The sequence below is a fragment of the Chrysemys picta genome, chromosome 22 (genome assembly GCF_011386835.1).
Source record: "Chrysemys picta bellii isolate R12L10 chromosome 22, ASM1138683v2, whole genome shotgun sequence".
NCBI classification, from domain to species: domain Eukaryota; kingdom Metazoa; phylum Chordata; order Testudines; family Emydidae; genus Chrysemys; species Chrysemys picta.
In genome coordinates, this window is record NC_088812.1 from 5,146,244 (window position 1) to 5,169,789 (window position 23,546).

The 23,546-nt window shown below is 48.9% G+C and overlaps 1 protein-coding gene across 2 annotated transcripts; it reads left to right on the forward strand.

Annotated features, from left to right (window-relative positions):
- The first annotated feature begins 1,575 nt into the window (after positions 1-1,575).
- LOC101942892 (adhesion G protein-coupled receptor E3-like) lies at positions 1,576-22,950 on the forward strand. 2 transcript variants are annotated; one of them, XM_065576289.1, is made up of 14 exons: positions 1,578-1,767; positions 2,207-2,283; positions 2,665-2,763; positions 3,287-3,464; positions 3,992-4,111; positions 4,827-5,020; positions 5,566-5,727; positions 6,242-6,436; positions 8,540-8,775; positions 9,382-9,448; positions 10,350-10,441; positions 13,319-13,487; positions 16,688-16,792; positions 20,631-22,950. In XM_065576289.1, the coding sequence occupies exons 2-14, from the start codon at positions 2,236-2,238 to the stop codon at positions 20,649-20,651; spliced, it is 1,686 nt and encodes a 561-aa protein (XP_065432361.1). In that variant the 5' UTR covers positions 1,578-1,767; positions 2,207-2,235; the 3' UTR covers positions 20,652-22,950. The 2 variants fall into 2 exon arrangements, with proteins under 2 accessions (XP_065432360.1, XP_065432361.1); XM_065576288.1 differs by lacking the exon at positions 20,631-22,950 and having other exon boundaries at positions 1,576-1,767; positions 16,688-17,593.
- Positions 22,951-23,546: the final 596 nt, after the last annotated feature.

Below are 23,546 nucleotides of genomic sequence, written 5' to 3' on the forward strand. Positions count from 1 at the left end.
GAGGTTTTTAACTAGTTTCAGGCAGCCCCCGATTGGCTTCAGGTGTCCCAATCAACCTAGCTGTCTCCACTGCTTTCTGGAAGGAGCTTAATTGGTCCCAGGTGTCTTGATTAACCTGGAGCAACTGCCATTTGGTTACTACGGTAACGGATTTGTTTAGCCTGGGGCTAACATACCTGTTTCTCACTACTTTCCTATAGCCATCTGGCCTTGCCCCATCACATAAGGTATAGAGCAGTCTTCCAATCATGGAAGCCTTGGCAGAACATCCCTGAGGAATGTATTTTACCAGTATAGGTCTGTATTGTAGAGCTGGCCTGAGACCATGACATTTAGTGACTAGCAGAGTTATGAATTTAAGTTGCCATGCTCATCTTTTGAAGATGTTTGCTCCTTTGCACAGCACCTTCAAAAGACCAGCGTGAAAACGGAAATGGACTTTCTGGTGTGATGAGCAATATTTCTATTGCTGTTGTATGGGCAGTGGATTCCATCCGAAGGACTCACAAGAACTCCTGGGGTTGTTAACACAGTTGTTCTGCATATTCAGATATATGAGGCTATTGTGATCATATATAATCTGACCTCCTGTATATCACAGGCTAGAGAATTCCACCCAGCCATTCCTACCGTAACCTCAAAAACCTAGTTGAATAAGAGCATATAGTTTATAAAGATAACAAGGCCTTTATTGTCCTTTACTCTAAGGCAGGGGCAGGCAAACTTTTTGGCTTGAGGGCCACAACAGGTTTCCAAAATTGTGTGGAGGGCTGGTTAGTGGAGGCTGTACCTCCCCAAACAGCCAGGCATGGCCTGGCCCCCGCCCCCTATCCGATCCCCCTGCTTCTCACCCCCTGATGCCCCCCAAGGATTCCTGTCCCATCCACCACTCCCTGTCCCCTGACAGACCTCCGGGACCCCTGCCCCATCCACCCCCCCTGCTTCCTGACTGCCCGCCATCGTGCCATCAAACCTCTCCTCTCATTCCTGACACCCCCACCCCAGGACCCCTGCCCCATCCAACCAGCCCTTCTCCCTGTCCCCTGACCACCCCCAGAACCCCTGCCCCTGACTGCCCCCTGCTGCCCCATTCAACCCCTCCTCTCCTTCCTGACTGCCCCGATCCCTATCCACACCCCCGCCCCCCAACCACCACCCCGAACTCCTCTGCCCTCTACTCCTCTTCCCTCTAGCCAACCCCGCCTGCTCCCTGCCCCCTTACCGCGCTGCCTGGAGCACCGGGTGAGACCGAGGCTCTGCGGCTGCGCTGCCCCAGGACCTCGCAGCCCCACCTCCCAGAGCATTGTGCCTGCGGGAGGGGGAACAGCAGGAGGGGGCCGGGGGCTAGTCTCCCGGGCCAGGAGCTCAGGGGCCAGGCAGGAGGGTCCCGCCTGCTGGATATGGCCTGCGGGCCGTAGTTTGCCCACCTCAGTTCTAAGGTCTCTCCAGGGCAGAGTCAAGGGACTATCAAAGAGTGTAACTGTAATTACCGTAGCATAGCAAACATAACCTGGCATATCCATGCTTCCCCACGGCGACTGCACAATGATAGATTCTATGTTTTCTGGTATAGACGTTAATGAATAATTGTTTCCATTTTCTTCTGTTTAGATGTTGATGAATGTTCTCAGGACCCACCAGTCTGTGGCCCTCACAACAAATGCAACAACACCCGAGGGAGTTTCACCTGCCAATGTTCTCCAGGTTATTCTTCCGCCAGTGGGACCTCTTGGAAACCTGGTGACTCCCACACCTTGAACTGCACAGGTACCAGTCACTACAAGCCGCCCTGGGAAACCCAGGGAATATAATCAGGTCCTGATGGCCCCAAAGGCTAACAGCAGTCTGTGAGCTTTCTAGTGGCAATCGTTGCCGTCTGTGGTTCAGAAGCTGCCCACAAACCAGTGTGTGTGTAGCTAGGCCTTGCATGTTTGTGTATGTTTGTAGGCAGTAGCATATGGGAGCCAACTGCGCCCATGGAATTTCTTCATATCGTTGTTATGGGGAAAGTTGCATCTGGAGTGGTGCCACCTTCTTGGGCCCCATAAACCGATTCCTTTAGCTTTAGCATCAGCTCTTCTGTCGACTGGACTTTGCTGGGTTTCATTTCTGTGCCCGGAAGCGTAATGATGCTTTGATCCCATCATAAAGAGTTTTGATCCTTATAAGAGAGGCCCCAATGTTGGCTCCCTTCTTCCTTCCCTAGAAAATCTTCTCAGCTGCCAGCCCAGGATTATGCACGGAGATGATTTCAAAAGCCTGTGTGGCAACAGCACCCAGCACGTATGTGTCGAATGATTCTGAATTGGGTCATCTTTGTGTGCAGGGCAAAAGGGGAAAAGGGAGAGAATGGATGTGAGGGTTGTGTGTGTAGTTTGTAGTTCACTCAGACAGTGTGCGTGCTGCTTCTGGGTTGGGTAGTATGGATGGACAAAGATGGAGAGGAAGGATGAATGGACTAGAGCTGGTACCTAGAGAAGGGTAGAGGTGGAGAGGATGGGTGGATGGAGAAATAGCCAGAGGTAGATAGAGAGGATGGATAGATAGATACATGGGCTAAGAGGGACAGAACAGGTGGATGGACATGGACACCCATCTTCCACCCATGAATGGGTAGATAGATATGTTACAGCATTAACTCCTTTTTCCATGATTCCCCTACAGGGAAACCAGCAAAGCAACACATTGTGCACCTTCTTGAATCAGACCTCAAAGAGCCTGGAATCTGCATGTGGCAATGGAAACCAGTCATTACCGCCGAAGGTCAGAGGCTGTGTACCTGTATTTGCCAGTCCCTGCCCTCCAAGGCAAAGTCCCTCCTCTTCATCCCCAGCTGCTGCCACCGGTCTCCAGATACTTCCTTCCAAAGATGAACCTGGGGGGGAGTCTTTAAAAGCAGCTGAAAACAAGGCTCAGTTGCCTCTACTCTAGAAGAGTAGACTGGAGCCAACAGCGAGTGGAATTTCAGCTGCCAGCCAAGAGTGGGTGATGAATGTCTTGGAGAAAGATCACAAGGCAGTATCTTGATGGGAGCTAGTACCTGGGTGGCATGGGAGCCATGTGGAGCAGAGGGCCAGACTATAAGAAGCATGTGGAGCGGGAGGGGACCCTAAAAGCCTGCCTAACATCACCCATCCATGTAAGCAGTTGTAGCTGCCCTGGCATGTTCCGTGATGGTGAATGGGGAGGATAAATGGTGGATCCATGGGACCATCTCTCCGTTAACCAGTGGGCCACTGTTTGACAGCCCCTGCTTTACCCAGGGTGTCTTCTGTTTAAACCCCAGGAAGTCTCTACGTCTATCGATTTGCTTTTCAATGCCACTGCCCAGCAGATTAATGGGAGCAAGAAGGATGTTGCATTGGTAGCCAAAATGTTTCTGCAGAGCGTAGAATCAGCCGCTTTGGTAGCTGCTCTGAAAAGCCCCGGGAACGAGACGCAGACTATCATGGGAGACACGATGAGTAAGAAAAAGGAAAAACGTTCACACAGCTCTGAGCGCCACCCTCGGTGCTTTCTGCGATGAAGGGTGGCCTCGGGGCTAGGGTGCTGGGCTAAAGCATAAGAGAGCCGGGTACCGTTCCTGCCTCTGCCACACGTTCTTTGAGGGACCGTGGCAAATCGCTTCCTGCTTATGTTTCCCTGTCTGTAAAATGGGGATACGAATCCTTCCTGCTGTTTGGGGCAGGAGCGGTCTCTTGCTGCATTTGCCTATGGTGCCCAGCACTACGGGGCTCTGATCTCGGCTAGTAGCAGGATTGTGGTAGTGCCTATGAACCGCAGTCATGATGGAGCAGGGCCCCATTGTGTTAGGTGCAAGGCACAAAGGACATAAAGACAATCCGGGCTCCTAATTCTTCTCTCGGCTCTGCTGGTTTTACCGCAGCCTTGCTCCCTGCCGCCACGGGAGTGGGAGGCGAATCAGGCTCTGTGCTAAATGGAGGGTAGTTTTCAAAGCAGCGCAGTGAAGAACTTGTCCTTCCGCCCCCAGCCATCGCAGCCCTGCGGGTTACGGATAACTGCAGTCGGGAAGGGAAGATGATCGAACTGAACGCTGAAAACGAGTTGATGAGCATTGACTGCACGACAGTGGTTGGCGCCAGCAAAGCAGGTACCATCCGGGAGTTGTCTGGACAGGCAACGGAAGGAATCCAACCTCTCCAACCCATTCCACAGCTCCAGCTCTGAGGCCAGATCTTCCAGGGCTGCAGAGGGAACTTAGAGCAGCCCTGACAGACTCCCCAGGGGGACTTGGGTTGCTTTACACCGACCCTCTGTGCAGTGCCTAATTTGTAATGAAAGTGGGGCCAGGACTCAAGCAATTAGGTACCAGGACTCAAGCAAAGTTTTTACTTTCATAACGGACGCAGGAAACCCAGAGGTGCCAGGCTAAGCTGCCAAGCCTAGAGGTATTGGGGCTCTGGCCCTGGCACAAATTAAGTGCTGCCCTTGTGGCTTCTCTTGTGCAGAGGACACGTCAGGGCTGGAGGGTTCAGACAGAGCAGGACGGGGGTGGATTTTCCAGCACTAGCGGCAGCGGAGCTGGAGTGCACCATGCTCTGCTGAGTCCTGGTTGGCCGATGGGCCCCTAGGAGGAAGTGTTATTCGTTGGCCAGTGCAGGGAGTAAGGAGTCCTGGGGTCTAGTCCCAATTTTGCCACTGACACTCTGTACGAACGTGGGGGAGCCGTTCCATCTCTCCGTACCTGTGTCCTTCTCATCGCTGGTTTGGCTGCGCCCCCCAGCCAGGAGCTCTTCCAGCTCCTTGCGGTGTGACACAGGACACAGGCTGTTCTGGTGTCACCTCTTGCATCTTTGTTCCTGCAGGCTCCGGAGTCGTTGCCTTCATCTCGTATGCCACTCTCGAGTCCATCCTGAACAATAACTTTATCGACCAGCAAAACCTGACAGGGGATGACAACCTGGTTAGCATTACGCTGAATTCCAAGGTAGTGAGTGGGACCATTGGGAAACCCGGACCCCTCCCCAAACCTTTCTACTTCACCCTGGAGCATAAACAGGTGATTGGCAATCATGTCCCTGCTTGAAATGGACGAGGGACCCCTCTTGGCCAGGAGCTTTTCCCAGCTGTCCTCTCTCTGTGTTTCTATTGTCAACACTGCCGTCCTCTTCCAGTTGGCCTCACTAACGAAGGTCATCTTCAACTCCTTCTGGCGCCTCCCCTACCCCCAAGATGAGTTCAAATCTTGATGCTTCTTCTTCCCCCAAAATCTGTTTTTTCCTCTTTGCCCTCGCAATGGTTCTGGTCACCTTCTACCTTTCTACTGCAGCCTCCTCTCTGGGCCCCCCAGTATCCATAATGCCTCCCTTCAGTCCTGCTAAAATGATCTTCCTTGCCCATCAGTACCACAGATGCCCTATAATTTGAATCTTTCCACTGGCTCTTCCTTCTCCACCACATCAAGTTTAAATGAGGAGGCAATTCAACTTAAAACTGATAATGGCTGAATGCTAAGGGTCCCCCAATACCCACCCTAAAGCCTTCAAAAAGTATTGAAATTCCCTGATGAACTTGTAAACCTGGTGCTGCAATGTCTGTTTCTAGAGAATGGAAATGGAAGACAAGATTATCTGTGTTTTCTGGAAGCTCACTGGCACCTGGTCTACTGAGGGCTGCAAACTTCTCTGTGCGAACAGCACTCACACCACCTGCACCTGTACTCACCTGTCCAGCTTTGCCATCCTGATGGCGTCACATGCTATCAAGGTATTTCAGCCGTCCGCTTAAACTCATGGTCCACATGTAAGAAACTGAGGTTGCATTCGCACAGACGCTGCGGCTGTTTGCAAGAACAAACCAGAGCCCTTCGACACCCAAAACGCAGGGGTCCACCACTTACACGAAAGGAGTAATGCCTTTGGCTGTAAATATAGTTAAAATGGCTGGAGCCAGCCAGTAGGAAAGTCATGATTAGGTGTACTTGGTCAGCATGTTAGATGTCAGATAGGTGGCACGGGGCATGAGTCAGCCGGGTATTTGTTCCAATTAGTTTACAGTCATTACGAGATCCAGAGATCATCTTGGGGCTGCAAACTCAACACATGTGTTGCTCCTCTGAGTTACCTAGTGAAAGGGGCAGGGAGCAGATGGGTCCTCCATGTTCTCCAACAACGGAGCTAGAGATCTGATTGCCTTGGGAAATTATCCGGTTATTTCAAAGCCCCTGTTTCTCCAGCGTGATTTGAAAATTTTATTTTGCCTTTAATTTTTCCTTTTGCAGGAGAGTTACCCACTGACCATCATCACCTTCGTGGGACTGACCCTCTCCCTGCTGTGCCTCTTCCTCGCCATCCTCACCTTCCTCCTGTGCCGCTCCATCCGCAACGTCAGCACCTCCCTCCACCTGCAGCTCTGCCTCTGCCTCTTCCTGGCCGACCTGCTCTTCCTCACCGCAGTGGACAGCGTCACCAATAAGGTAGAGAAATCAGCCAAATCCACCCCCCCCCTCATCTATCCTGTCTATTTAGATCGTAAGTTCTTCAAAGATAGGTCTCCACTGCAGCTGGGGCAGGGGGTGGCTCCCAGAGTGGACAGACAGACACACGCTAGCTCCACGTGAGCTAACACACTCAAAATACCCTGTTTCCCCGAAAATAAGACATCCTCCGAAAATAAGGCCTACTTACAGTTTTGCCTCTCGTTGTAATATAAGGCATCCCCCCGATAATAAGACCTCCCCGATAATAAGGCATCCACCGATAATAAGGCATTTTTCATTTCTGAAAAATAAGACATCCCCTGAAAATAAGACCTAGCGCATCTTTGGGAGCAAAAATTAATATAAGATACTGTCTTATTTTCGGGGAAACAGGGTAGCAGTGCGGCCTCAGACGTGATTGTACTTGGGTGGCTAGCCTGGGCTGCTGCCTGGGGACTCATGCTCCCAGCTGCAGTGTAGACACACTCTTACTGGGTGTTTGTACAGCGCTGAGCACGACGGGTCCTTGAACTTGTTTGGGGCCCCTAAGTGCTCCTGTAGTGAAATAATGAGGGGGAATGGGGCACATATGGGGCCCTTGACATGGGGGGAAGAGGAAGCAAGGGGGGCCCACACAGAGACCTACCAGGGGAGGATGGGGGGACAGCGAATAAGGGATGATGGCATGTGGAGAGAAGATTGTGGGAGGGGGGTGGGACACAGCCCCTGGCATGGGGGGAAGAGGAAGCATAGGGGGACCACACAGAGACCCTACCAAGGGATGATGTGGGGGAGGACAGTGAATAAGGGACAATGGTATGTGGAGAGATGACAGTGGTGGGGTGGGGGTTGATGTGATCAAAGCCCCTGGCATGAGTCCAGGCATGTGGGGACTTGCAGGGGGTCCTTGAGGAAGAGGAGAATCGGAGGATGGCACAGAGGGCTTGTGGGGGGAGGGATGGATGGAGGAATATAAGGAACATGAATGCAATGCATACAGACTGCAAGCTGCGACCTGTGTGATGCACTGATAACCAAGGTGGGCTGGTTTTGCCCTTGGGCCCCTTCACGTGCCTGGGATCACGTTGCCCAGAATAAATTCAGTGATCTGGATTCTGAACTGGCTCACACTGCTTTGACACCACTGGCCTCAGTGGAGGTTCCCCAGATTTACACCAGCATCAGTAAAATCGGAATCGGACACCAGAGTTTAATTATCCCTTGGCCTCAGCTCCCCAGCCATAGGAGGGACCCTGGACTGAGCAACTTAGGGTATCAACTTCACATGCACATTTGGGCCGATGCAGCTTTCCCATGATTAAAAAATGCCCTTCGCCCACAGGTGGAATACACATAGCTGTCAATATGAGCTGGCTCAGAGAGTGAGGACAGTGCATATGTTTCAGTCGGTGTGTTTCCTTGGTTTACTCCTTGCCCTGAGTTCTTGCCTGAAAAAAAAATTTGTGACCTAGTATCTGGTGTGAGTGAAACAGCGCTGCCCTCTATTGGATGGGGTCAGAACTGCCTCAACTATTATAGTCGTTTATTTGCATTATAGTAGCCAACGAGACCCAACTGAAATCAGAGCTCCATTGTGCTGGGCACTGCACATAGAGGAAGAGACAATTGCTATCCTGAAGAGCTTATGGTCTAAGCAGATGAGACAATGGGTGGGGGACAGAATTCCATTATCCCCATTTTACAGATGGGGATGTGAGGCACAGGGAGATTAATTGACTTGCCCAAGGTCACACGTGAAGTCGGTGGCAGGCTTGGGAACTGAACTCCGAGCAGCCTGTCTCAATACGTGTCATAAGCCCTATATTGTTACCCACTAATGGAGATTCTCTTTTAGTTTATGAGGTAGGAGCTAGTGCTTTTGGACCAGGAGGATCTGAGTTCTACCCCTCGTGCTGTGATGAAGTTGAATGGCCACAGTATGCAGTGTATAGTCCCAGATGTCCTAGGGGTTTGTTAAATATTTCACAGGCCTTGTTGCCATTTTCTCCCCAGTTTGGAGGGGGCACATCAAATAACTAACACTTCCCCTATCTCGGAGAGATAGATGTTCAGAGTCCCTGAGCTCTCTGTCTCCCCCAGGTGGCGTGTGCTGTCATTGCTGGCCTCCTACACTTCCTCTTCCTGGCCTGTTTCACCTGGATGTTCCTGGAAGGGCTGCACCTCTTCCTCACTGTCAGGAACCTGAAGGTCGTGAATTACACCAGCGCCGGCCAGTTCAAGAAGAGATTCATGTACCCGTTCGGCTACGGAGTCCCAGCCCTGGTGGTGGCTATTTCTGCAGCGGTGAATCACAAAGGCTACGGAACTGCCGAACAGTACGTGCAGCGCCCATCCCAGAGGGAGAACAGATATCTCATTGCCCACTCAACTCATTGGCTGAATTACAGAGAGACAATATATTCTACAATCCCCGTTGCTTCATATGTTTCACACAACGCACAGTCAACCTGTGGAAGTCCTTGCCAGAGGATGTTGTGAAGGCCACGACTATAACAGGGTTCAAAAAAGAACTAGATAAATTCATGGAGGATAGGTCCATCAATGGCTGTTAGCCAGGATGGACAGGGATGGTGTCCCTAGCCTCTGTTTGCCAGAAGCTGGGAATGGGCCACAGAGGATGGATCACTTGATGATTCCCTGATCTGTTCATTCCCTCTGGGACACCTGGCATTGCCCACTGTCGGAAGACAGGATACTGGGCTAGATGGACCTTTGGTCTGACCCAGTATGGCCATTGTTATGTTCTTATAAGACTAGTTTCTGCAATCTACATCCATGAGACTGTCATAAAGGGAAGTAGGTAGCGTTCACCCTGCATCTCCCACCCCACCCAGATATCAACTCTGACAACCAAAAGGAGAGAATTCACTTCATTTTAATGCCAGGGATAATTTGTTACCCTTTTTCTTCTTGCCTTTTAGCTGCTGGCTCACAATAGAGGGAGGCTTTGTCTGGAGTTTCCTTGGACCGGTCTGCCTTATTATTGTGGTGGGTATATTTAGGATAAATTATGTGTATGCCACAGGGAAAGGTCTTTGATAGTGAGATGAGTCAGACATTGGGACGTTTGCTTAAGGAGTGAGTTGTGGCCTAGCTACCGTGGATTTACTCTCTGGAAAGTGACAAGGTAACAATGTCACCTTCTTTATTTGTATTACAGTAAATTCATAAATAATAAATCACATGCAATTTGTTTCCAATGGAGTGGAACAAATTTATACCAAATGCTGGGATTTGTAAGAGTTCAGCACCTCCTTAGCTCCAAAGTTATCCAGAAGAGAAGACGGAAATATCTGGGCTAGGTGTTACGAATGAAACCAGAGCATCGGCTATGTCAGGTGTGAAACTGGGCAGCCGGAAGAACATGGACAAGAGGGCAGCTGAAAGAATCCTTCCATGATCCAACAATACGTAGAGAGGGAAAGTTTATGGAACGTAACACAGAGGACAGACAGAGCAGCTCAGAACAGAGAGGGATGGCGGAGCCTTATCTGTGCCCTAAGTGATGTCTTGTGGTGCAGGAAGGATTCAGATGACAATCGCAGCTGGGGGCTCCCATCTGGGGTCAAAGTACCATTGTGCTAGGCACTGTGAATACATGAAGAATTTTAACAAGATTCCAAAAGAAATTGGGCATTTATATGGGTGGCAAGAATAATATCCAGAGTTGTTCTAATCAGGGCTAACAAAAGTTCTGGAAGGGATATTAAACCCCAGACTTCAGGATTTAAATCAAGCTGTAGCTACCAAAGACCAAGAGGAGAACTAATATAGGGGGTAGATTATCCATGCCTCTGAAGCACTTGGTACTGGCCATGGTCAGAGGCAGAATACTGGACTAGATGGACCTGGGGTCTGATCCACTCGAGTTGTTGTGTTGTTTCCACAGATGAATTTAGCATTTTTTATCACAACCCTCTGGCTCCTGAGAGACAAAATCTCCTCCCTGAATACAGATGTCTCCACCCTCAAAAACACAAGGTAGGAAAGCACTAAACCTGCCTGAGAGGTCCAGTTAGTCTTCTGCAGGGGGGGTTGCTACAGGTGCTCTTGGCTCAATTAAACTGAGGAAATACCAGTGTGATACAGACTTAGTATCAGAAAGTCATGGAGAACAGAACACTGAATACCTGGTCCTGCAAGCAGCTGAGAACCGTCAGTGCCTATTGACTTAGGTCAGAGATGAGGGTACGCAGCACCTTTTAGGAAGTGCTGAGCATCTCATGGGATTGGGCCCCTATTTTGTATGCTGGCTTTTATGTAGCACTTTTCACCCACAGATCTCAGAGCGCTTCACGATCTTTAATGCATTGATCCTCCAACACCCCTGTGAGGCAGGACAGGGCTCTTATCCCCATTATACAGATGGGGAACTGAGGCACATAGAGGCTAAATGACTTGCCCAAGGTCATACACAAAATCTGTGGCAGGGCATAGAATTGAACCTGGGTCTCCCAAGTACTAGATTAGGGCACTAACCATTACATCATCCTTCCTCTATAATCAAGGGAAGTTTCAATGCAATTAACAAATTGGGGGAATCCTTGTTCTGCATAACTGAAGTATGGATAATCAAGGCTGCCTTGTACAGAGTTTTCTGTTCGCTCCTCCTGCATCTTCTCTTTTGGCTAGTGTAAGAACTCTTAGCCCTTTCAGTCAAGCAGAAAGTTAGAGATATCAGGAATGGACAAGATGTGTTAGATCATCCAGTCCCATTTTCCTCATTCAGTGCAGGATTCTCTCCTCCAGGAAGGACGCTTTTTCTAGTGTTTTGTTCAGCCTAGTTTGATGCCGTTTGCTATCCACAGCTGAGACAGCATGAGGAAAACTGCACAGTGATTTCTTGGTATCTAATTGCTAAAGCCGTGTTTTCTGGAAGAGCTGGACATGTGGCCATGGTCGCTGGGATTTGTAACTGACAATGGTGAGAAGAGACCTAATTTGAGGAGGGTGGGCACAGCAATAAAAACACTTGCACTTAGCCAAAACCTTCTGTAACTGCCAACGTTTTATTATCACAATGATTAGTTTAAGTAAAGCAATTTAAACCAGTGAGATAGTATAACAGTGTGAGAGCGACCAGCCCCATTCCCTGTATATACTACTTTCTTTTGGGGGAGAGATTTAAGGATTGAGACAGATTTTGGTTTTTGAGATGCTGATGAAGAATTTTAATGGCTGTTCCAGAGACTAGATGTTTTATAGGCCTTGGTATTTTTTATGCATATGTACACAGAACTTTTTTTTTAAACCATATTTTAATGTATTTACCTTTATATTGTTGGGGTGTTCTTATTCTATAGGTTAGTCTATTAACTTGGTTAAGCTCATTAACATACGTTAATTGGATTACTGTGGTTACCTGCATTTAGGCATTTGCTGATGTCCTCCTTTAAAAATACTTGAAACTAGTTTTTGTCTTTTTGCAGTTACCCATCAACAGTTTGCAACACAAGTGGTCATTACAAAAGAAGAAACAAAAAGACTTTTGCCATTTTGTGACTTATGATTATTGTTAGTTTACTGACTTATGCTAACGTATTGAGCAACTACTTCTACTTAGGCTGTAAGGCCTTGCATTTATGCTAACTGCTTAAGCTATTTTATAGGTGTTGGTCAACAGGTATTTTGTGTTTTTGCTACTCATTCCCTAGCCCTTTGCCCGTTATTCTTCCTATGTAACTATTATTACTACACGGTTATATATCACTGCCTGCACTACAAAACGGATGTGAGGGGAAACAGAGGAAAATGGACGTGGTCAGTGTTACACCACAGGCCAGTGGCAGAGCTCGGAACAGAACACAGGTTTAAGTCAGATGTTACAATGCCGGGTGCTATGCAAATATCTATACGTGAATTAATCTGAGGTAAAATCTGTAACTCTGCTGAAACCAAGGAAGTTACACAAAGGCTGAATCTGCCTGGTATGGCAAAAGGCCGCTTTTGCTGTCAGCTAACTTTAGTATCTGGTTCTGCCAGTCTGCATTGTACTCTGACATGCTACAGCAATGGGCACGCAACAATCCCTTCAATCATTTAGCGACCTATTCCATATCATGAGTGTGGTGTAAGGACTAATGGACCAGATCTTTAATGGCAAGCCATGGTTTCTAGCGAATGTAGTGTTCTCCTTGCAGGGCTATATTATAGTGGTTTCCAAATCAATCTGAATGGGAGAGAAAGGATGATTCAGTGCTAAGAGTGCTAGTCTGGGATGTGGGAGACCTGGGTTCAACTCCCTGATCCAACACAGCCTTCCTATGTGACATTGGGCAAGATTCTTAATCTTGCTATGCCTTGGTTCTCCATCTGGAAAATGGGGATAAGGGCACCGTCTTACATCACAGAGTGGTTCTGAAGGTAAATATCTTCAAGGTTGTAAGATGCTCTGATACTTCATCTGAAGTACCAGGAATAAAAAGGGGAGAGAAATACCTACCTGGAATTAGAGAACAGGTAAATCCTTCACTGGCCCAGCTCACTGAAATGACAACTGCCCTCAGACGTGTGGTACTGATGGCCCGAGCCTGCTTGCAGCAAAATCAGGAAATGAACAAGATGCAGAAGGGGTGGCAAACTAGGGCCTGATCCAAACTCATTGAAGTCAATGGCAGTCTCTCTCTGTGCTTCGGAGCAGGCCCATAGAGAGTGAAGGGGATGGTAGAAGCCATTCTAACCTGGTTGGAATAGGGCCTGTTTGCAGAATCTCTATCTAGAAGCATTACCCACCAGTGGGCCCTAGGGGAATTTTGCATAGTTGCTACTTGGAGGGTGTAAGCCATCCTGCACAGAGCCCACTGACTTGGTCTCTCTGCATAGGGTTGTAATGGGCTCTCTCCATCTGCTTTACTCCAGATTACTGACATTTAAAGCCATCGCCCAGCTCTTCATTCTGGGCTGCACTTGGAGTCTTGGTCTGTTGCAAACAAAATCGGCAGCCACGGTCATGGCATATTTATTCACCATCATCAACAGCCTGCAGGGAGCCTTCATCTTCCTGGTGCACTGTCTCCTCAATCAGCAGGTAAAGCCAATGTCCTGTTACCTGTTCAGCTCCATTAATGGCCAGCCAGCAGAGCTTCTTTGTTCACATTTGTCTTGGTTTCACTCTTTTCACGTCTTCCGTGCCTGTTGCTCCTTCCTCTATTTTGAGATTCAGCCTTTCTCCTCCAATCTCTTTTCTCCTGCACCTTATATTGTGGTGTTTTCATAGAGTCACAGATTTTTTTAAGGCCAGGAGGGACCATGTCTATATAACACAGACAGCCCCTGGTGGGTGCGATCGAACCTGGGACCTCGGGAGCTAAATGCATGAGTCTCTACTGCATGGGCTAAAAGCCACATGCTCTTAGTTAAGGCTGTAGCAGACTCATTAATCTCTAGCCGAACTAGCTGCCACTAGAGGGGGCAGAGCACCACACCTAGCAGGCAAGGGTTACATCTACACTAGAGACCTTAGAGTGGCACAGCTGTACCTATGCAGTTGCGCTGCTATAAGATCTCTCCTGTAGCCCCTATATGCCGATGGGTGAGAGCTCTCCTGTCGACGTAATTAAACCACCCCCAACAAGCAGCAGTAGTTCATAGGATCATAGAATCATAGAATATTAGGGTTGAAAGGGACCTCAGGAGGTCATCTAGTCCAACCCCCTGCTCAAAGCAGGACCAATCCCTAACTAAATCATCCCAGCCAGGGCTTTGTCAAGCCTGACCTTAAAAACCTCTAAGGAAGGAGATTCCACCACCTCCCTAGGTAACCCATTCCGGTGCTTCACCAGCCTCCTAGTGAAAAAGATTTTTTCCAAATATCCAATCTAAACCTCCCCCACTGCAACTTGAGACCATTACTCCTTGTTCTGTCATCTGGTACCACTGCGAACAGTCTAGACCTATCCTCTTTGGAACCCCCTTTCAGGTAGTTGAAAGCAGCTATCAAATCCCCCCTCATTCTTCTCTTCTGCAGACTAAACAATCCCAGTTCCCTCAGCCTCTCCTCATAAGTCATGTGCTCCAGCCCCCTAATCATTTTTGTTGCCCTCCGCTGGACTCTTTCCAATTTTTCCACATCCTTCTTGTAGTGTGGGGCCCAAAACTGGACACAGTATTCCAGATGAGGCCTCACCAATGCTGAATAGAGGGGAATGATCACGTCCCTCGATCTGCTGGCAATGCCCCTACTTACACAGCCCAAAATGCTGTTAGCCTTCTTGGCAACAAGGGCACCCTGTTGACTCATATCCAGCTTCTCGTCCACTGTAACCCCTAGGTCCTTTTCTGCAGAGCTGCTGCCTAGCTGCTCGGTCCCTAGTCTGTAGCAGTGCATGGGATTCTTCCGTCCTAAGTGCAGGACTCTTCACTTGTCCTTGTTGAACCTCATCAGATTTCTTTTGGCCCAATCCTCTAATTTGTCTAGGTTCCTCTGTATCCTATCCCTACCCTCCAGTGTATCTACCACTGCTCCCAGTTTAGTGTCATCTGCAAACTTGCTAAAGTCAAGGAAAACGCGTCCACTGCTTTCCCCTCATCCACAGATCCAGTTATCTCATCATAGAAGGCAATTAGGTTAGTCAGGCATGACTTGCCCTTGATGAATCCATTGTGACTGTTCCTAATCACTTTCTTCTCCTCGAAGTGCTTCAAAATTGATTCCTTGAGGACCTGCTCCATGATTTTTCCAGGGACTGAGGTGAGGCTGACTGGCCTGTAGTTCCCCGGATCCTCCTTCTTCTCTTTTTTAAAGATGGGCACTACATTAGCCTTTTTCCAGTCATCCGGGACCACCCCCGATCGCCATGAGTTTTCAAAGATAGTGGCCAATGGTTCTGCAATCACATCCGCCAACTCCTTGAGCACCCTTGGATGTAGTGCATCCGGCCCCATAGACTTGTGCTCGTCCATCTTTTCTATATAGGCCTGAACCACATTTTTCTCCACAGAGGGCTGGTCACCTCCTCCCCATATTGTGCTGCTCAGTGCAGTAGTCTGGGAGCTGACCTTGTTCGTGAAGACAGAGGCAAAAAAAGTATTGAGTAAATTAGCTTTTTCCACATCCTCTATCACTAGGTTGCCTCCCTCATTCAGCAAGGGGCCCACACTTTCCCTGACCTTCTTCTTGTTGCTAACATACCTGTAGAAACTCTTCTTGTTACTCTTAACATCCCTTGCTCGCTGCAACTCCAGTTGTGATTTGTCTTTCCTGATTTCACTCCTGCATGCCTGAGCAAGATTTATATACTCCTCCCTGGTCATTTGTCCAAGCTTCCACTTCTTGTCAGCTTCTTTTAGTTATGTTGGTGGGAGAAGCTCTCCCACCGACAGAGTGTTGTGCACACTGCCACTTATACCAGTGGAATTATGTCACTCAGGCGTGTGTTTTTCCACACCCCTGAGTGACATAAATGTTGCTGACCATAAGTGGTAGTGTAGACATGGCCACATCCTACACCCCTCCTGAACCCCAAATCCCTGCCCTGAGCCACCTGCTGCACCCTGCACCCCGACCCCCTGCCGCACCCCTCACCCTCTTGCACCCCACACACCAACTCCCTGCCCTGAGCCTCCTGCCGCACCCTGCACACCTCCTGCACCTCAACTCTCTGCCCTGAGCCCCTGCCGCACCCTGCACCCTTTCTGCACCCCTGGGGGCAGCATTGGTGTGGGGACTTTAGGGAAGGGGTTGGAATGGGGCAGGGAAGGGGTGGGAAGAGGTGGGGCAGGGGCAGGGCCTAATGGAAGGGGTGGAGTGGGGGAGGGGCCAGAGGCAGCGAGCGGGAGTGTCAGTGATGCGGCCTTGGGTCAATGCACTAGTCCTCATGTGGCCCTCATGGTCATTTGAGTTTGAAACCCCTGGCCTAACCTGTGTAACGAAGGTCATAGAAATTCCCCAGGTTAATCCTGCAGTAAGCCCATTAACATGTCGTTTGGTGGGAGCTCATCAACTTGCATTTCCTAGGCTAAATTTCTATTCAGACTTTGCAACCTGATGAAGTCAGTGATGTTGTCTGGGTGTGACTGGAGTCAGAATATGGCTCATTGCAACTAGGGGATGGAGGGCCGCTCATCCCCCTTCCCTTTACGTGTTGGAATTCACAGTGGGGAATATGGTCACAAGAATTTCAGTTCTTTTGCTCTGTTCAGATTTAGGACTGAGTGGTGTAAAACTGTCTGAGCTTTTCATGGGGCATTGGTTACATGAGCCAATGAGCCTGTTCCGTATTTTTCTAGGTGAGACAGGAGTACAAGAGATGGATCAGAAGGATTGAAAAAACCAGAACCAAGTCTCAGACTTACGGGGTATCTATGTCAGCTGTCCCCACGACCACTGGAACTGTAAGTGGTGCTGATCTCTTCTCCAATACCGGCCTTGGGGACAGATCCATCAAACAGGGTCTAGTTTTACCAGCCTCACTGCTATGTAGCCATCTACTGTATCGAATGGCCAAAATTGTTATAGGCCAACCCAATAATATCTACTTACTCGATATCTATCTCCATCTACTCTAGTGATAATAAACAGATGCCTGTTGTGTCTTCTGTATCTATTGGCTGTATATGAGAGGGGGTTGGCGGGACTGAGGGATCAAAGCTGGTTCTGTGGAAAAACTGGGTGATTTTTAATTTTCCTTCCGTCTGGTTATCTTTAGGCTGCTGGGTTTATACTACTGGATTGTAGTTAGTGATTAAGACACCTTGAGAATAGAATAGGTGCTCTTTTATTTTGTATAAATTAGAATATTTATAACAATAACTCCTAGCTCTCTTACAGCGCTTTTTATCTGTAGATCTCAAAGTTGGTCAGTGTAATTATTCCCATTTTACATAAGGGAAACTGAGGCACATGGAGGTGGTCAGCCACCAAACCGGTTGCAGAGAGAGGAATTGAACAAGCCCAGGTCTCGAGTCCCAGGCCAGTGCCCTATTCACGAGACAACACTGTCTCCCCTTAAATATCTAGATCTATCTACTAATAAATATCTTTCTACTTTTTCCAATGATGCTTTTCTAGTGGGCCTATCATTATAGTATATAGCTTGCTTTGTCCCCCAAGTGACTGGCACCTTACAATAGAATCATAGAATATCAGGGTTGGAAGGGACCTCAGGAGGTCATCTACCAGGGGTCTCAAACACGTGGCCTGCGGGGCTATTTCTTGCGGCCCGCCAAGCGGCCCGCGCATGCCCACCCACCTGGCCTACCTCCAGGCCAGGGGTGGGCAAACTACAGCTGCAGGATTGCCCCCCTCGAGCCCCGCGCCGCTCCCTGAAGCGGCTGGCATCACATCCCCGCGGCCAGGGAGGGGGGAGAAGCAGAAGGCTCCGTCCGTGTGTTGCCCTGGCTTCCAGGCACTGCCCCCCCACAGCTCCCAATGGCCGGGAACGGGGAACCACAGCCAATGGGAGCTTCGGGGGAGGTACCTGGAGGTGTGGCAAGCAGCGTGTGGAGCCCTGCGTCCCCCTCCCCCAGGGGCCGAAGGGACATGGTTCCAGTTAGTTCCCGGAGCAGAGCGGAGTGGGGCCGGGGCAGGGGCCGGCAGCCTGCCCTGGTCCCGGTGTGCGCCGACGCAACCCCGGAGCCCGAAGCCCTCCTGCACCCTGCCCCCCAACCCCCTGCCCTGAGCCCCCTGCCTGAACCCCACACTCCAACCCCCTGCCCTGAGCCCCCTGCTGCACCCCACACCCCAATCCCCTGCCCTGAGCCCCCTGCTGCATCCCACACCCCTTCTGCACCCTGAGCCCCCTGCTGCACCCCACACCCAAATCCCCTGCCCTGAGCCCCCTGCTGCACCCACACCCCATCCCCCTGCCCTGAGCCCCCTGCTGCACCCCACACCCCATCCCCCTGCCCTGAGCCCCCTGCTGCACCCCACACCCCAACCCCCTGATCTGAGCCCCCTGCTGCACCCCACACCCCAATCCCCTGCCCTGAGCCCCCTGCTGCATCCCACACCCCTTCTGCACCCTGAACCCCCTACCTGCACCCCAGCTCCCTGCTGCACCTCAACTCCCAGCCCTGAGCCCTCGCCACACCCCTCATGCACCCTCTGGGGGCAGAGAGTGGGCAGAGGTGGGGTGGGGACTTCAGGGAAGGAGTTGGAATGGGAGCAGGGAAGGGGTGGGAAGAGGCGGGGCCTCATGGAAGGGGTGGAGTGGGGGCAGGGCCGGGGGCAGTGAGGAGGGGGTGCCAGTGATGTGGCCCTCGGGCCATTGAACTAGCCCTCATGTGGCCCTCGTGGTCATTTGAATTTGAGACCCCTGATCTAGTCCAAACCCCTGCTCAAGCAGGACCAATCCCCAATGAAATCATCCCAGCCAGGGCTTTGTCAAGCCGGGCCTTAAAAACCTCTAAGGAAGGAGATTCCACCACCTCCCCAGGTAACCCATTCCAGTGCTTCACCACCTGCCTAGTGAAAAAGTTTTTCCTAATATCCAACCTAAACCTCCCCCACTGCAACTTGAGACCATTGCTCCTTGTTCTGTCATCTGCTACCACTGAGAACAGTCTAGATCCATCCTCTTTGGAACCCCCTTCAGGTAGTTGAAAGCAGCTATCAAATCCCCCCTCATTCTTCTCTTCTGCAGACTAAACAATCCCAGTTCCCTCAGCCTCTCCTCATAAGTCATGTGCTCCAGCCCCCTAATCACTTTTGTTGCCCTCCGCTGGACTCTCTCCAATATTTCCACATCCTTCTTGTAGTGTCGGGCTCAAAACTGGACACAGTACTCCAGATGAGGCCTCACCAATGTCGAATAGAGGGGAATGATCACGTCCCTCGATCTGCTGGCAATGCTCCTACTTATACAGCTCAAAATGCTGTTAGCCTTCTTGGCAACAAGGGCACACTGTTGTAGTCCAGCTGAGAACAGCATTGGGAGTATTAGCTCCTGGGTGTTTGTTACATCCAGACCTGGGGGAATCTTATGTGCCCACAGTTCCAGTTCTGACCAGCAGAGAAATCATTTTTAATGGCAACCTCCCTCCACATTTCCTTCCCTGGGTTCTCTTGTGAGTTCTGTGGATCTGTCAGCGTGGGGTGGGCAGACACTGGCTTTTGAAACATTGTGACCTAAATTACTGGAACAGGATTGTTTTCTGAGCAAGACGTGGACTGAAGCTTCATTTGTGCTCTCAGAGTTCCCCCCACTCTGATCTCTGGGGTACAGATGTGGGGACCCATATGAAAGACCCCCTAAGCTTATATTCTACCAGCTTAGGTTAAAACTTCCCCAAGGCACAAATTCCTTTCCTTGTCCTTGGACGGTATTGCTGCCACCACCAAATGATTTACACCAAATATTCAGGGAAGAGACACTTGGAATCCCTATCCCCCCAAAATATCCCCCCCCAAACCTCTTCACCCCCTTTCCTGGGGAGGCTTGAGAATAAAGAATCAACCAGTTGCCTTAGCAATGTGAGCACAGACCAGACCCTTTGTCTTCAGGACACTGAAATCAATCAGGTTCTTAAAAGAAGAACTTTATTTAAAAGAAAAAAAGTAAAAGAATCACACCTGCAAAATTAGGATAGGAGGTAACTTTACTGGGTAATAAAAAGATTTAAAACACTGAGGATTCATCTCTGGGCTCAGATTCATAGTTACAAAAACAGGAATAAAACTCCCTCTGTCGCATAGGAAAATTCATACAAGCCACAACAAAAAGATAACCTAACGCATTTCCTTGCCCTACTCACAGTTTCTGTGGTTGTCGATGGATTATTCAGGAATATTTTCAGGAGATGTTGTACCTGCTTGGCTTCTCCCTTTGTCTGGAGAGAGAACAACAAAAGAGGACAAAAGAACAAATCTGCCCCCCCCCCCAGATATGAAAGTATTTTGTTTCCTCATTGGTCCTTCTGGTCAGATGCCAGCTAGGTTATTTGAACTGCTTAATACCTTTACAGGTAAGGCAATCCAGTACAACTGCCAAGGAGGGATTTTATACTACTGCATACATAAAGGTTGCTACCCTTCCCCCGATTCATGACAAGTGCAGATGGTCTGCCCCCCCAGGGTGGAGACAACATTGCAAGGAATTTCTAGTGGTTCCTTCACCCCAGAGGGAAAGAATCCAGGAACTTTGTCTACTGCCTTCCAGAGAGAGTCCCCATTTTCAACATTAAACACTCAGGTGGCCTTGACCGTGTCATCACATCTTTGCTTTCTTTCCAGGAATGGGAAAAGTCCTCCTGAAAAAGTGGAGACCACTACTGCATGTGGGGGAAAATAAAGCCCAGCTCCATTCCCAGCACCAAACGTCCCTTTTTTTACAAAGAAGAGGAAGCTGCTTATCTCCAATATCCTCGCATAGCTGCTACTCTATGGCTTATCCTTGTATGGGGGAGGGGAAGGCTGTGTTTCACGTGTTTAATTATTTTAGCACTTTGACTTCACCCAAGTGGTTGCAGTCTCCACCCTAAAGTCTTGAATGAGGGCCTGATTCTGCTCCAGTTGAAGTCAACTGGAGTTTTCCCATTGACTTCAGTGGGAGTGGGATTGGGAGCAGAGCGTCAAAGAATTGGCAAATCTATCCTGTTAATAAAAGGTGGAAAAATGATTTCATTTTGCTGTCCTTCCCCCAAACCCTAAGGCTTGGCATTTCCCAGCCTGGGAGAACTTGGGCCAGCTTCTCATCTCAGTTTCGACTGATAGAAATCCAGAATTACTGAAGTCAATGGAGTTACTCCGGATTCACACCAGGATAGCTACAAACAGAATCTGGCCCCTTCTGCTTCTTTCTTTCTATTGTGCTTGACGTGCAATTGAAAACTGTGAGGTTGGCGCACCTGTTCCTGTTCAGCATTAATAGCCAGGCGAGACCCTCGATCAATATGGAACTGCTTAGCATCTGCCGAGGAGTTAGCCAGTGTTGTAATGAGGCCATGTCTTTTCTCAAATTACTGCCAGCTGGATGGAGACTTGTGCAGATGAACTCTGCGAGGATGCACAATACAGAAATGAACCTGCGTTAGAGAGTCAAAATCCATCTCCATTTCAGCGTAAAAGCTCACCCGTGCTCCCTGCATGTGACAGCTCCTTATAAACACCCAATCTTATTAGAGCCGAGGGGAGAATGTACAGTCAGTAATTTGCTCTTTAAATTTTGCCTCTGTTTCTGTTTGTGAAAAATGATATTTGTATTACTTGTTAAGCTTTGGAAAAGTGCAGGAGTCGTCAGAGGTGAAATGAGGTGGTTGCTGTGGGGAATATTGAAGGGTTGTGACGTACACCCCATAATGCTTTATAAAAATATGCTTATGTGTCTCAATATGACATAACTGGAATATGTTTTATGCTAGATATGCCATGTAACATATCTCTGCTAAGGTTATGAGCTACTAAAGATATTCATCCTATATGTATGCATGTATCATTTTTATATCTGAAGTTATGAGCATTGGCTCTATGCTTGTATTTAAAGTGTTTGCTGTAGGAGGCACATAAGGCAGATTTGGTTAACATAGTGCGAAGGGGTCATTCAAGTAATTGGGAGTATTTAACTAGCAATGGACTTCAGGAGATGCCAATCCACCTCTGAGCTTTCCTTGGAATGGTCAAACTAACATGTAAACAATGGCGTCGGCCTGCAAAAAGCTGAATCATTCGTAGTCATGTGACTTGCCCAGGTGGCTACAGACTCCATTTTGTTGCTGTGATTTTGCACAGGAGAACAAAGGGGTTTCCGCCCACAAGAGAGAGAATATAAAAGGTCCTGGAAACTCCTCCATTTTGTCTTCAGCTGACTCAAAAGATAGCCTCTCCACCCCAAAGAGATGCCTGAAAGAAACTGAAACAAAGGAAAGTAACTACAAGGGAGTGAGTGATTGCTGGACCCAGACTAGGAAGGAGTCTAGTCTATTAAAGAAGCTTATTGGAACATCTCTGAGGGTGAGATTTACCTGCATTTTGTTTCCTACTGTATTAGGCTTAGATTTGCGTGTTTTTGTTTTATTTTGCTTGGTAATTTACTTTGTTCTGTCTGTTATTACTTAGAACCACTTAAATCCTACTTTTTATACTTAATAAAATCACTTTTTGGTTATTAATTGACCCAGAGTTAGTAATTAATTCCCCGGGGAGCAAACAGCTATGCATATCTTTCCATCAATGTTATAGAAGGTGAACAATTTATGAGTTTACCCTGTATAAGCTTTATACAGAGTAAAACAGATTTATTTGGGGTTTGGATCCCATTGGGAACTATGTTTCTGGGTGCTAGAGGCAGGAGAACTTCTTAAGCTGTTTTCAGTTAAATCTGCAGCTTGTGGGGGACATGGTTCAGACCTGGGTCTGTGTTTGTAGCAGGCTAGCATGTCTGGCTCAACAAGACAGGGTACTGAAGTCCCAAGCTGTCAGGAAAAATGGGCTCAGAGGTAGTCTGAGCATATCAGGTGGCAGTCCTAAGGTGGACTCTCTGACCCAACCCGTCAGAGGGGTATAAAGGGGTGTTGCAGGTGAAGGATACTATGGAGGAACTGTTTGTGTGGGTAAAGTTCCATGGGGGGAGGAATATGTGGTGTTGTAGGGGGGGAGTGGGGTGATAATTGGACCTACAAATGTACCCTTATTGTCAGCTCAGTGTGAAAAGTGAGGGAAAGTTCATAAAGTCTCACAATAGCCTGTGATAACAAAGTTTAAAACAGGGTGACAGACTGAATTAGTCCAAACAAAACAACCTCCTAGTGTAACTCCAGGACTGTGCCTTGTTTACCAAGAATGATCTTAACCGAGCGTGAGACAGGAAATTGATGAACTAAAATGGGTGTGTTGGAAATGAAGCCTACGTGGTGGCCAAAGGAAAGAGGGGATGGGCTATTCCACCCATCGTCCCCTTTTGGGGCCCTTAAAGAAAGAGTTTGGGGAGAAAAATTTGGCTCCTGAAGCGAGCTTCACCATCCTGTCTGATGCCCACACTGTTTTCTGGAACCCCAGGCCGTCTTCGTCCTAATCCTGGGATTCCTGACCAGATCGGGCCAGGGGGAGGGATCTGGACGAGGTTGCCACTTCCACCAGCTTTGGCTGAATCCCTGACCCAGCTGAGATGTAAGACTCTCCCTTCCACCCCTCCATGTGTCCTTTTCCTTGGCC